At 35.7% G+C, this 15,105-nt stretch overlaps 1 protein-coding gene across 1 annotated transcript in view; it reads right to left on the reverse strand.

Annotated features, from left to right (window-relative positions):
* Positions 1-12,782: 12,782 nt before the first annotated feature.
* Positions 12,783-15,105, reverse strand: part of LOC131786644 (uncharacterized) — a 29,128-nt gene continuing 26,805 nt past the window's right edge. Inside the window, exons 33-35 of the mRNA XM_059103705.2 lie at positions 14,619-14,672; positions 14,096-14,191; positions 12,783-13,788 (exon numbers count right to left, since the gene is read on the reverse strand). Coding sequence (XP_058959688.2) covers positions 13,648-13,788; positions 14,096-14,191; positions 14,619-14,672 — 291 coding nt within the window. The 3' untranslated portion in view covers positions 12,783-13,647. The remainder of the gene's footprint in view (positions 13,789-14,095; positions 14,192-14,618; positions 14,673-15,105) is intronic.

Below are 15,105 nucleotides of genomic sequence, written 5' to 3' on the forward strand. Positions count from 1 at the left end.
TTTTTTTTCTCAAAACAATGCAATTAACTAGAACTGGAAAATTTCAAGTCTGGGTCTTAGGTTTTTTTATTCTTATATTTTGGGATTCTTGCATTTCTTAGGTTTTTCTTATCTTAGGTTTTTGGCTCCCAGATGTTTTGGATCCAAGGGTTTTCTCAGATATTAGGTTTTCTGGGATCCTAGGGTTGTGGGCTTAGGTTTTTTTGAGTCAGAGATTTTGGGGTCTCAGGTGTTTTGGATGTTAATTTTTGGGGGTAGGTCTTCTGGTTTTCAAGGCTAAGATCTTTTTGGTTTTTCAGGTATTTTTGGGTCCAATAATTTTTCTAGGTCCTAGGTTTTTGGGGTTCTTAAAGGCTCTTAAAGTTTTTTATTTTTTGAATCTATGGCTTATAATTCTCCAGCTCTTTGGCTTTAGTTTTTTTTCCTGGCCGTTTGGTTTTAATTATTAGAGTTTTTGGCTTTATGTTTAGGTTTTTGCTGCTTATTGTGGGTCTTTAACATCATAATTTGTTTTTAAAGACTGAAGGTCGGCAACTTTTAGCACTTGTTTGTACAAACAGCAAAATCTGTAAGATTAACTTTAAGCATTCCTTTGAACAGTTTATTGTTAGATTCAGCTTGCAATGGAGCAGTCTTCAATTAAGTTATGTATCAATATTTGAAAGGATTTCACAAACCATTGCCATAGATTGTGTCAAATTTTAGGTCCTTCATCATTAAGCATCATTCATCCACTGTTTTCAGTTGCACAACCTTGGGTATTGAACACCTGATCAAGCTAGAGAAAGGGCAAGTAAAATGTATAGTAAAGTAAATGGTTTGAACTACACTCACCCGAACGATCACACTACACGAACTACTAAAATGTATAGTGCAAGACATTAAGGGGTGATAATTTGGAATGTGAAGATTTCCTCTCCAAGAAGAGTAATTACCACAAAGTCAAAACTAAGTTCTTTTCAAACCTAGAATCTTCAGGTAGAATGAGAACCAGCTTGTAGCATCAAAATTTCTGGGATAGAGTGGGTAACTGATTTGACCTTTAATTGGATAACGGTAGCCACACATCAATCATAGACCTTAGGCTTTTGGAATGGCTGGCTATTAGTGAAGGGAAAAAGGAACAGGAGGTAATTGTTTCTGTGACTGTTTCTGTTATTGCGGGTATTGAGCTTGTGGTTTGTATAGTTTTGGGTCTCACAGTCTGACATATGCCTTTTTTAAAGATAACATTATCAGGCTTCTGGGTTTAAGGTTTCTGGGATTCCCAGCCCTAGGTACCAATAACTGGGTCTCAGGTTTAACAGTCTTAGCTATATTTTTGGGTCTATGGTTTGAAGTTTTGGAATTTTTGGCTCTTAGGGTTTGTTTTGTTAGGTTTTCCATGTCTTAATTTTTATGATCATAGCCAAGGGAGGCTTATTTTCATGGATCAGGAGTTTTTTAGTTCTGGGTGTTAGGCCAAGTAGTCTACAAGTTTTTTCCTTTTTTTTTAACGTACATTTCCAGATCTCATATTTAAGGTTAGCATGATATTGATTGAAGATCATCAGTGAGCTCATTACCACTGTTTACTCTTAATGATTAGACAAATATCTTCATAAAACTATGGTAAGCTTATCATCTAGGTACTTTAGTTGCTCCTAACTAAAGTTTTTGAGCAGTTAGTTTTTATGTAGTATTACCAAACTTATTCTGCAATATTTAGCTTCCATAAAGGTACCTGTGCTCTAAAACTTGAAAATCCTGGGCTACATTTGATTCATTACGTAAGCATGAAACTTTGGGCAGTTTGCATGTCATCTAGGTTCTCAAATAGGTTTTTAATGTTTTTTGCTAGAAAGATTTTCCATCACTTGTAGGTTTTTCTCTAATTTCAGTGGTCTGACAAGAGGCTAGATGGGGGAAAACTAGGTACCATGAGTTTGCACAACTGATAAGTAACTTTTAATTGTTAACATAATTACTTTTCACGTTTGAGCATTTCTACAGTGGTAATGAGCTTGTATATCTAGTTAAGTGATAAGGATGTTGTTTAATTGCAGATTGCTAGTGGTACACACACAAAGAACAGAGAAGAAAAAAAATTCAAAATCTAGCCAATCACATCCCTGCTGGGTTGTGGAAGCTCTACCTGCTCTGAAAAGGTGTGTTTCTGATGGCTTCTGAATTATTCTAACTGAGAAATCCTGGGATGCTTTGTCTGATCCTAAAATTCAAGCAGGGGACAGTTGGACACTTGGATGAGTTGGCTATTTGCACTCAAGTTGGGAGGACAGTGTGGAGGAAGGTGAGAGTTTACTCTTTATGTCTTAAGGGTTTCACCCAATTTGTCACAGAACCACAACCAAACCATCAATTCAGAAAAAGTTTGGCGCTAGATGGTGCTCTTTTGCAATCAATGTATCTTGAAATGTTCCATAACAAAGGATCATTAAAACAGGGGTGCTAAATTGTAGGACTCAAGGAAGGTGCATCTCAGTGAGCACAAGGTTTGGTGACAATTTCACTGATTTTCATTGGTCCGGGTAAGACTGGATGCTTATGATGACATCAAATTGAGCTAATAGTTACTGGGGTCTCTCTGATGGGTTGATCCTGTGTCTGGTCTCTCTCTTTCTAAGTTGTTTGTTAATTATAGCTTAAACAAAATATTAATAGAATCAATTATTGGTAAACAAATGTTTGTGACAGATGCTTTTGCTATTTATTTTCACATTTAAAATAGAAAAATACCATAATTTTAGGATCAGCTCTATTTTTTCCTATGTAAATAGCAATAATTATGACATGAATTATAAAAACTAGGCGAAGCCATGAATGGGCAAAATAAGTTCCGTTCACCTTTTGATAATTAGCATACTTAGCTTTAAAGAAATATTTTTGTTATCTAAGGATTTTCCTCATCCCTTGGTAAATAAAACTTTAAATTATTTTAAATTCAGAGATAACAGACCCAATTATACACAGAATTACTACTATTGTATTATACAGGATCAACATAGTTATTTAATTTACAAAAATTATAAACATACACATGTAATAAACATAGGGGCTATGCATGATTTTGCAAAATTTATTCACTTTTTGATCTCAGTAACTTTTTCACGAGCAGATAGAGTGCTTTTTCTTTGGGATTTTCCTTATTCATCAAAAAATAAAACTTGTAAATCTTCTCTGTCAGAATTAAATAACCCAGAAGTTGTGAAATAACTACAAATTAACTAGGATATCTCATTCAATAGGAAAGTTGATTGCATAGATATTACTTTAAAAAAGCTTGTGTGTTGGACTTAGGTTTAGGACTCAGTTTTAGGCATTGGTATTGTTTTTGTTATGCAATGATCTAGTCACAAACAACTCTGTGGCTGGATCACCCTTAGAAAAAATTAGCATAAATATAAAAACACAGTTTAGCTGAAGATTAAAATAACCAAACTAATTAGGTTTTGAGGCAGGTGAAAATTGCATAGATAAGTTGAAATTGCAAATCTATTAGGGCCAGAGCTGAAATCCTTTTCACTTTTGCTGGAAATGAAGGGAAAAGTGCTTGCTTTTATTCATTTCAATATCATTTCTTCAGCTCATACCTTACTTCAAGACTTGTTCAGCCAAGTTTGTGAATTGTCCATTTCAGAGCAAGAGCTTCCTCTGGAGAATTTTTCTTTTGTTTTTGCTTAAGTTATTCCTTTGCTTGCACGCACATTCAATTAATATTTAAAAAGAACAATTCCCCATGGAAGTCTTGTGATTTGGAATGATCAGTAAACAAACTAAGCCGATCATAAATAATTAAATAACCCTTACGCATCATTTTTTTTTTCTTTTCAAAGTAAACTAAATCTTTCTCAAAGTTTATGGAACACAATTTAAAGTGGTATTACAAACATAGATTACTTTAATTTAGATAAGAGAATCTTGATATTGGTATCTTCCCTGATGAGAGACCTATAGTGACTTGTGCTCTTTGGTGTTGTTGTGATGTGTCTGGTTAGCTCAGACTAGTGAACTTGGCATCTTTCCTTGCTTTCACCAATGATGTACTGAAATTGAGCTCTGCAGGCTAGCACCTCGGTTTTTTTTGTCCAGTTTGGGAACATTTCTAAGTCAAATAGGGTTTTGCTCAATGGAAAACTTAATTTTTTTTTGTAAGGCGCCTAAGCAAATAATTTTAACAAGCTTCTGATACATTGACTTGCAAATCAGCAACTTCAATCAAATTCCATTTGGCATTTCACTTATTTCATTTTTTTCCACTCATTAATATGCCAACTTTCTTGGCTGTGGTACTGTGACAAATTAGGACTGAGACACTGGAGGCATGGGGAGCAAACTCTCATTTTCCTGTACCCTGTCACCCCTACTTGGGAGCAAGTGGTCAACTTTACTTGGTGTTCAACTGTCCCTTACTTGCAGATAGGGTTCAGACACAACAGAACAGGATTTTAAAGTTGGAATAATAAATGAAGACTAAGGAAACAACACTGAGTGAGAGCAGCAGAGTGAAAGCAACCAGATAGCAGGGACAAGATTGGCTAGATTATTATTTTTTTAATTATTATTTCTGTACAATAGTGGACAACAGCGCAAAATTTTCTTTATTTCAATAAAATACTATACTGTTTCACTTTGCAATTTAACTGTTGGAATGATTTAAGTAAACAACTCCCAATAAAGCCAAGTTCAGCTCAAGTCTTGACAAAACTTTGTGGTACATGAAAAATATGGTGTAAATAAACTTTTTAGCCAAAAATTGTACAAACATTTGTTGTTACAAAATCCAGCAAGGATTACTTTACTTCTTCCCCAATTTCGAAACAATCTATGAAATTATTTCCTGGAATTTGTTTTGAAAGTGCTTTTAAATTTTCAGTATATTTACAGGGCATATCACTTAAACAATTTTCAATTGTACCACTTAGTGTTGTTAAGACCTCAATAATTATTTACTGTGAACATATAACTTTAGTCCTCTGTTTGAAACTTTTTCCCTCAATCTTACACATCTTGTTTCCTCCTTCCTTATATTGTAATTGCAAGTAGGGATGAGACTTAAAATTGCTGAAGGACTAAAGGAATTGGAATATATTTTCTTTAGACCTCTACCTTTCCTCAGTGAGCATAAGAAAGTCACAACACATATTTTTGTTAATCTGGAGTTTTAGTAGATCAACAAAAATTGACTCAAATCAATTTTGATCAAAGTCAGTGGAAAATTAAATATTTCTCAATTGTTTCATTTCACAAACAGTAGAAAAATAAATTGTTCTCATATTGTAGCAAAGTTTGGTTTCTTGTTGGTTTACATGCCTTGTATCAAGGTTTGTATTTCAGTTTTTACTAGTATCAAACTGTGGCCGATATACCTCAGTTTGAAGGTTATTTTCCTTTAGTTATGAAAGAAGGAATAAATGACAAAAAGTTGGAAATAAAACAGTTCTTACATGTAAATGGATTCATATGACGTGTTACATCGTTTTGGTAATGCATAGTAAATTAGTCATGCAATGGAAAGCATGTTATTGTTTTGTTAACAGAGGACCCACTACTTAATTTCATCCTTCCAAATCTTACTTTAATCCAAAAGTTCTAGACGAAATTGATATGTTACAATTTAGCTCACTGAGGAAAAGGCACAGAGATTTTAAGAAAACACAGCCATGAGGTTTCACAGTAAATGAAATAAAGTCAAACCATTCATGAGTGACAACCAATAAGATACCAATGTGCATTTTATAGTAAAGTAGGTAATCTGGTTGCAACTTTGCAAAATAAGTAAAAAAATTTGCCACGGAAAATTTGTTCTTTATGAGGCATACAGAAAAGAGAAAGATAGGGAAATTCCGGCATCATGTTGTTTACATATCTATCCAATAATTGTATTTGTTCTTATGGGATTTATTTGCTTGCAAACAGGTCAGTTCATCAAAGCAGTGATCAGCTTATCTTATCCACCTATGTGTAACTTTTGTTATTGTTGTAATCCAAGGCATTACTGAGAAAAGATCTCCATTGGCAGTGTAGTATTTTAAGTAAATGTTCACAACAATTAACTCTCATCAAGACACTCCTCATTTAAGACAAAAAAAATTTGTTCTTGCAGTTTAATTTCCACATTAGTTGACTCAAATGTCTCTTGTGTTCAAATCTTACCCACGCATTGATATTTTAAGATTTCCAAATAGTCAATTGCATACATTAGAAGTATGAAATATGATGATATAGTTGCTTTAGTTTCTGTTTGGTAGTCACTTAGGGAGATTTGACTGTATCAGTTAACCTAGACATGCAATTTATCATGCAACCATGCATATGTTCTACCAAGTGTATGAATGGCCCAAGATAGACATTAAAAAGATGAGAGAAGAAACTGAAACAGAACCCCCTCCCACTATAATTTCATATTCTTCTGTTTTGCCTGGCTTGCCTCCCACCTTATGGAAACCAAATAAATCCAGGAAAAAAAACAAACTCAAGAGAGGTAAAAAAGGAATGGGGTGGGAAAAGGATCAACTTGATATAGAAACTTATAACCCATCTAAATCAAAGCTGTTTCATAAAATTTTTTGTCTTCATAGAGGCTGTAGCTGTCAACCTCAAACTACTTGAGACCTATGGGAAATTCAATTTGCAGTTCTTGATTTCCGATTTTCCGATTTTTTTCGATTTTAATGTGAAGTGGGTATTAGATTTCTTTTGTATCTTTTCCTGTGTTATGAATGTTTACTTCTAGTGTTAGATAATTTCTCCTGTAACTTCTTTTTCTCCTTTGAAGTAAATTAAACAATGTTGATCTTCACAAGTTCTTAGACCAATTAGACTTCATCATGAATGAGAACTTTTTTGAATCTGCTTAACTGCTGCTTAGAGTCAATTGCAATTATTTGTAACCAAAATCGTAATGACAAATTTTAAACATAGATGACATATGACTTTCTTTACAGAAAAAGACAAGCCAATTAATAGAGAGAATCTCAAGAAGTCAGATGATTAATTTTGTTTTCACAGTGCTCTTACATCCACTGACAATCTTATAAAAAAATTAATCACTTATGCCTGATTGATGGAGAGCCAATCTAAAATATAATTTATGTATGATACAGAGGTGAACTCTATTACTAACACCTTGAACTGTGATAGGGGTGGGGTGGAGGGAAGGTAGAGAGGGCAGGCACAAGAAGAAGTGAAGGATCTTTGCTCCAGGCAAGAGGAGGAGGGGGGATGTAGAAAACTAAACTGATTCTAGCAATAGTGAAAATTATGCATGGTATATACCATAGATTGTATGTCTGAGGTGAATTTTATTGCTAAACTTGGCTTACACAAGAGTTTTGTTTACCTTTTTAGATCAGAAGTTGAATTGCAAAGTAAAAGAACCATCACACTACAACCAAAAGTCTGATCACTAGAGCTCTATGGTCTGCTGCATGCTGCCTGCTGCCTTGTATGCTTCATCCATTTTTCCATTTCTTAGCATTTATCCTGTGAAATAAAAAGTGATGGAGTATGTTAACTGAATTCTAGTGAAGGAAAGGTCATTAGGAAAGACAGACATACTCTTCTTGCTCTTCACTAGCAGGAAATGTTTCCTCATTTGTTCAAATAGTAGGACCGACTGCATGAAACCTATTTTATGTCCACCAAAGACAAATCATTCATACATAAATTCCTGAAGTAGGAGTGGTAATTTTAATTACTACTGAAATTTCTGAGTTTGTAAAAACTTTTTAAAATTTATCAGAGGACTATTTACAGGTTGAAACAATCCACAAGTTTCAGTTCAAGCTCACATAGTTTAAGCTCCGTGTTTGAAATAAAACACAAAAGTGTCGTCTGCAATCTTGAGTCAAAGCGATGTCCATTTCTAAAACAACTCTTTTAGCAGAAGCTACACTCTTTTAAGGGAAACAAAGAGAATTAAGTAGAATACAGGTTAACAAGAAGTACAAAAAGTATTTAAGGCGTTAAAGAACAAACAACAAACCTTCAAGATAACCAAATTTAAGCCGATTATAAAGTCTTCCAGCTTCTAATCACCAAATCCACTTCGTGGTCGTTAAAGTGCACATTTGCAAAGGATGATGGGAAGGTTAAAAAAAAAAAGAGACACGTTTTGATGCAAATTTAAGAATTTGTTCATGCTTAGCGTGCGTATATCGAGTTCTGGATGCACCCAAAAAAAGTAAACAAACGTCCCTATTGGCTGGTCAGGAAGACGCCACATTTTATACTTTGGTTTGAGGGAGAAAATTTGATCCAGTTAACCGATACCTGTGAATGAAAAGCTCAAAATTTACGGGGAAAATGTGTCGTTCCGATGGACGTCCTCAATTTAAGAGCGCATTTGGAAAGCGTAAACTTGCCAATATGTGGAGGAAAACCTACAGATACTCCAGCCAACATTTTAGACTGGTATAAAATGGGAATAGTAACGAGGCTTCGAAAAAAGAATTAAAAAAGAAATCACAAAGAAAAAGAAAAAAGACAAAACAAAACGGCAAGTCCCCCAGTACAGGATTTCCATCCTGACTCGGACCGCAATCGCGGTACAATGCTCTACCCACTGAGCTGCGGGGAACTTGCCATGAATGGAAAGCAAATTTAAAGATGATATGTAACAAATGGAGTATGTACTGCAAGGAAAAAGTTCACAGAGATTGTGTGGAAAACTGAGTGTTTTGACTCTAAATTGGCATTAATTAAAAATCTTTGTTTTTTCATTTAATAACGCTCAAATTCAGCAGCGTTCCGATGCACGTCCTCGATATAAGAGTGCATTTTGAAAGAGTAAAGTTGTCAATAAGTGGAGGAAAACCTTGGCTAATGCAATAAAGCGAGAAGAGGACTATACAAAGGTACTCTATGCTACTTTTTAGTCGGGCATAATATGAGAATAGCAGCAAAGCTTCGAAAAAAAAAAAGCCAAAAAGAAAAAAAACAAACAAACAAAACGGCAAGTCCCTGGATACAGGATTTCTATCCTGACTCGGACTGCATTTGCGGTACAATGCTCTACCCACTGAGCTGCGGGGAACTTGCCATGCATGGAATGAAAATTTAAAGATTATATGTAACAAGAGGAGTACGTACTGCAAGGAACAAGTGCATAGAGATTGTGTGGAAAACTGAGTTTTTTGACTCTAAATTGACATTAGCAAAAAAACTATTGGTTGTTTGATTTCATAACGCTCAAATTCAGCAGCGTTCCGATGCACGTCCTCAATTTAAGAGTGCATTTGGAAAGGGTAAACTTGCTAATAAGTGGAGGAAAACCTACAGATACTCCAGCCAATATTTTAGACTGGTATAACATGGGAATAGCAACGAAGCTTCGAAAAAATAATTGAAAAAGAAATAACAAAGAAAAAGGAAAAAACAAAACAAAACGGCAAGTCCCCCGGTACAGGATTTCCATCCTGACTCGGACCGCATTCGCGGTACAATGCTCTACCCACTGAGCTGCGGGGAACTTGCCATGCATGGAAAGAAAATTTAAAGATTATATGTAACAAGAGGAGTACGTACTGCAAGAACAAGTGCACAAGGATTGTGTGAAAAACTGAGAATTTTGAATCAAAATTGGCATTGCTAAAAAAGCTTTGTTGTTTGATTTAATAATGCTCAAATTCAGTAGCATTGCGATGCTCGTCCTTAATTTAAGAGTGCATGAAAGGGTAAACTTGCAAATAAGTGGAAGAAAACCTTGGCTAATGTAGTTAACCAAGAAGAGGAGTATACAAAGATATTCCGGACTATTTCTTGGCCAGGTATAAAATGGGAATAGCAACGAAGCTTCGAAAAAAATAATATTACAAAAAATCCAGAAAAAAGGAAAAATAATACAAAACGGCAAGTCCCCCGGTAAAGGATTTCCATCCTGACTCGGACCGCATTTGCGGTACAATGCTCTACCCACTGAGCTGCGGGGAAGTTGCCATGCATGGAGTGAAAATTTAAAGATTATATGTAACAAGAGGAGTTCTTACTGTAAGAAACAAGTGTACAAAGATTGTATAAAAAGCTGAGTGTTTTTACTCTTAATCGGCGTTAGTAAAAAGCTTTGTTGTAAGCTTTAATAACGCTCAAATTCAGCAGCGTTCCGATGCACGTCCTCAATTTAAGAGTGCATTTGGAAAGGGTAAACTTGCCAATAAGTGGAGGAAAACCTACAGATACTCCAGCCAACATTTTAGACTGGTATAAAATGGGAATAGCAACGAAGCTTCAAAAAAATAATTAATAAAGAAATCACAAAGAAAAAGAAAAAAAAACAAAACAATTCTCATTCGCGGTAAAATGCTCTACCCACTGAGCTGCGGGGAACTTGCCATACATGGAAAGAAAATTTAAAGATTATATGTAACAAGTGGAGTATGTACTGCAAGGAACAAGTGCACAAGGATTATGCGAAAAACTGAGGATTTTGACTCCAAATTGGCATTGCTAAAAAAGTTTTGTTGTTTGATTTAAAAATGCACAAATTCAGTAGCGTTCCGATGCACGTCCTTAATTTAAGAGTGCATATTAAAAAGATAAACTTGTAAATAAGTGGAAGAAAACCTTGGCTAAGGTAGTTAAGCGAGAAGAGGAGTATACAAAGATACTCCAGACTATTCTTTTAGCCCGGTATAACATGGGAATGGCAACGAGGCTTCAAAAAAAATTCTCAAAAAGAAAAAAAGAAAAAAAAAAAGAGAAAAAAAGAACTAAAATGGCAAGTCCCCCAGTACAGGATTTCTATCCTGACTCGGACCGCAATCGCGGTACAATGCTCTACCCACTGAGCTGCGGGGAACTTGCCATGAATGGATAGTAAATTTAAAGATTATATGTAACAAGAGGAGTTCGTACTGCAAGGAACAAGTGCACAGAGATTGTGTGGAAAACCGAGTGTTTTGACTCTAAATTGGCATTAATGAAAAAACTTTGTTTTTTCTTTTAATAACGCTCAAATTCAGCAGCGTTCCAACGCATGTCCTCAATTGTGCATTTTGAAATGCATGTCCTCAAGAGTGCATTTTGAAATGCATGTCCTCAAGAGTGCATTTTGAAAGGGTAAAGTTACCAATAAGTAGAAGAAAACCTTGGCTAATGTAATAGAGCGAGAAGAGGACTATACAAACGTACTCTACACTACTTTTTAGTCTGGCATAATAGAGAATAGCAGCAAAGCGTCGAAAAAAAAAATCAATAAAGAAAAAAAAGAGAGAGAAAAAAAAATCAAAACGGCAAGTTCCCCGGTACAGGATCTCCATCCTGACTCGGACCGCATTCGCGGTACAATGCTCTACCCACTGAGCCGCGGGGAACTTGCCATGCATGGAGAGAAAATTTAAAGATTATATGTAACAAGTGGAGTACGTACTGCAGGGAACAAGTGCACGAAGATAATGTGAAAAACTGAGTGTTTTGACTCTAAATTTGCGTCAGTAAAATTAAAAAACTATGTCGTGTGGTTCTATAATGCTTAAATTTAGCAGCGTTCCGACGCATGTCCTCAATATAAGAGTGCATTTTGAAAGGGTAAACTTGCCAATAAGTGGAAGAAAACCTTGATTAATGTAATAAAGCAAGAAGAGGAGTATACAAAGACGCTCCAAACTACTTTTTAGGCTGGTATAGAATAGGAATAGCAGCGAAGTTTCGTAAAAAAGTAATCGAAAAAGAAGAAAAAAAAAAAAAAGGCAAGTCCACTGGTACAGGATATCTATCCTGATACGGACCGTATTCGCGGTACAATACTCTATCCACTAAGCTGCGGGGAACTTGCTGTGCATGGAAAGAAAATTTAAAGATTATATGTAGCAAGTGAAATACGTACTGCCAAGAACAAGTGCACAAAGATTGTGTAAAAAACTGAGTGTTTTGACTCTAAAGTAGCATTAGTAAAAAAACCTAGTTGTTTGATATAATAATGCTCAAATTCAGCAGCGTTCCGATGCATGTCCTTAATTTAAGAGTGCATTTTGAAAGGGTAAACTTGCCAATAAGTGGAAGAAAACCTAGGATAATGTAATAAAGCGAGAAGGGGAGTATACAAAGATACTCCACACTTCTTTTTAGGCTGGTATAAAATAAGAATACCAACCAAAATTCGGAAAAATAAATTGAAAAAGAAATCACAAAGAAAAAGAAGAAAAAAACAAAACAAAACGGCAAGTCCCCCGGTACAGGATTTCTATACCGACTCGGACCGCATTCGCGATACAATGCTCTACCCACTGAGCTGCGGGGAACTTGCCATGCGTGGAAAGAAAATTTGAATATTGTATTAACAAGTGGAGAACTTACATGTCCTCAACTTAAGAGTGTATTTTGAGAGGGTAAACTTGCTAAGAAGAAAACCTTGGGTAATGTAACAAAGTGAAAAGAGGAGTGTGCTACGATATAGTTGAGACTACTTTGTAGCGTGGTATAAAATGGGAAAAAGAACAAAGCAGGATTTCCATCCTAACTCGGACCGTGCTCATGGTACAATGCTCCACCCACTGAGTTGCGGGAACTTTCCTTAGATGGCGAACAAATTTTAAGATTCTAAAGAACAATTGGATTACCTACTGCAATGATCAACAGCGAAAACTTTCTGAGGAAAATGCGTTTTGACTTAATTATCACAATACTATGAAAAACTAGCCAGTTTATTATATTTAAATTATGGGGAAAAAAATAATCAAGAAAGGGTAATGTATTTATGATGGGCAAAAATTATATTGTTTTGACTACAGAAATCTTACATTATCGTGCGAGTAATGAAATTAAGGCATGCGAGACTTCAATTGGTTATCAGAGTTTATTCATGTCTCATAGGTATGATTTTAAAACTGTTTTTAACAGATCTGGGCATAAATCTGAATAGGGAAGAAAATGTCACATAATGTATGCGATAAGTTATTTGCCTTACAAAAAGGAAGATAATAAATATATATTAAATACGTAAAAATAAGCATTAAGTTAGTCTGACTCACTGACTCCCACTACAGACTCATAATACCGACTGGCCTCTTAAAAAAATCTGAGTTTCAATGGATAAATATGGACCTATTGGAAAAAAAAAGGAATAAACTTTCTTTTGTTTCTTAAGTAAAATAGAACAGGGTTTCTAGAGTTTTTAAATCTTACTCCTACATTTCGTTTAAACTAAAGCATGTTGAAATCCTATCAAGTTCGTACAAGGGATTCGTTCAAGGGATTCTTTTGCAATACAAGTGAATTACATATTAAAAAGTCTTATCATAAATATATAGATTTACAAATTTTTGCCAGCTTTATGCTGTCGTTCCTATCTTGTTTAAGAAAAATGGCATAAATGAGTAACTGTTTGAAACTGATAAAATGAAACACTTAATAGCCTCTTAGCGGGCTTTCAAATAAATAGGTTATTCGATGCAGTTGAGATTTTTAAATACAAATCTTTTGCCTGCTCCTGAGATCAGATCAATTTGACATTGAACCGATCTTGCGTCATATGTTTTACTGAGACAGTATGTTAAAACTTAATGAACAGGTAAACTAAAATGTTAATTTTTCTCTGGTTGCCAACGCGAAAGCTGGCAATTAAAGTTTGCAGAAGAATTTTGAAATGTTGAATGCCTTGAATGCCGCATCAGTTTGTGTTTCAGTTACTCGATGGCACCTTTTTAATTTACATTATACTAACTCTTGGTCTTCGACAGTGTCGTAAACATCTCTTCTGTTATCAGATAGGTCAGGCGATATTCCAGTTTTTTTCGCTTTGTAGCTGTCCTTGAAAATATTCTGTCGCAATCTACGCCACAAGCTACCAGAAGACTGTGGATAAAAAGAAAGCGATTCACTAAAGCACATTTTTCTATCCTCCCTGATCAAAAGATCATCAAGCTAAGAGACTAGTCGTCCATTTGAAGGCCTTGTTCCAAAAGTACGTCCCCTAAGTTAGTTTTAAGACTCATTCCCTGAATGAAGAACGATTCTACGTGAGCCAAATTTTCGACACAGGATTGGTTATTTTCAGATCATAACGGAATTGATCATTTACTGGAATCACTTAAGGAATAAGGGGCCATGTGGCAAGGGGGGGGGGGGGGGGGGGCACGAGTTTCAATTATCCATTACTTACCTGAGTTTCAGTTGAAAACTTTTGAGAGGAGGATCTAAATTCATCAGCTGCTTTTTGAACGGTATCAACTTTGGCTCGTCTTTCAGCCATTTTTCTCTAAAAAAAAAAAAAAAAAAAAAAAACGAAACAAAAAAAAGAAGGAGCTCAATGAGGGGTCAAAGTAAAACAACCAAACTGTCCAAAACGCGGGAAAAACGTGGGCGACCAAGTCGTGATTGGTTTTTAGTTTGCGCCTGATTGGCTGGCAAGTTTCTGGACCAATCACAAAGCAAAATAAAGCAAAACCAATGTAACTCGGATTACTTTCGGGAACTCACTTGTACATAAGCTCATCAAAATGCTATGAAAAAACGCCCGTAAAGCAAAGACACATGTCAGTGGTTTCAAGTGCGGTAAAACATGATATGGAAGTGGTGTGAAAGGCTGGGAAAGACGTAACCATGCAACCAAGGGCGCAAAAAACATGGCGGGCGATAAGCGACTATGCCTCGTATCATGAATTAACGTTTTCTATATAACTTACGTCAAAGTCTTCATCATTCTTTACATCGTCAGGGGCTTCTCTAGGCTCGTCTTGCTGTTCAAAAAGAAAAATTGAGTTGATGAAAACAGTTTGGATCACGGATGCTGTCCATTAAAATGTAACTCAGCACCACTGAATTATTTCAAACTCTGCCCCCCATTCCTTACCACCTCTGAACGGTGGGTCAGTCTATCACTGGAATTTTACAACAGAGCTGTATATAGCAGACAATACTTTAAGCCACCCACTGTAGCCACACGTCAATTCCTCTCTTCTGGCTCTGATTCCGTGTACTAGAACCAGTCTTCTTAGTTCGCGTCCAAATATGTCACATTGAGGCCATCGATTAAGCAAGGGCCCACAAGCACCCCAGTAAGGATAGAAGGGTGCTAACACTAAAATTGGGGGGAGGGGAGAGTGTAAAGACGTTTAATTTTTCCCTTCCTGACTAAGTTGTTTTTTGCGCTGAAAGTAAATGCATTAGAAA

This window comes from Pocillopora verrucosa, chromosome 2 (assembly GCF_036669915.1).
Source record: "Pocillopora verrucosa isolate sample1 chromosome 2, ASM3666991v2, whole genome shotgun sequence".
In the NCBI taxonomy this organism is placed as follows: Eukaryota; Metazoa; Cnidaria; class Anthozoa; order Scleractinia; family Pocilloporidae; genus Pocillopora; species Pocillopora verrucosa.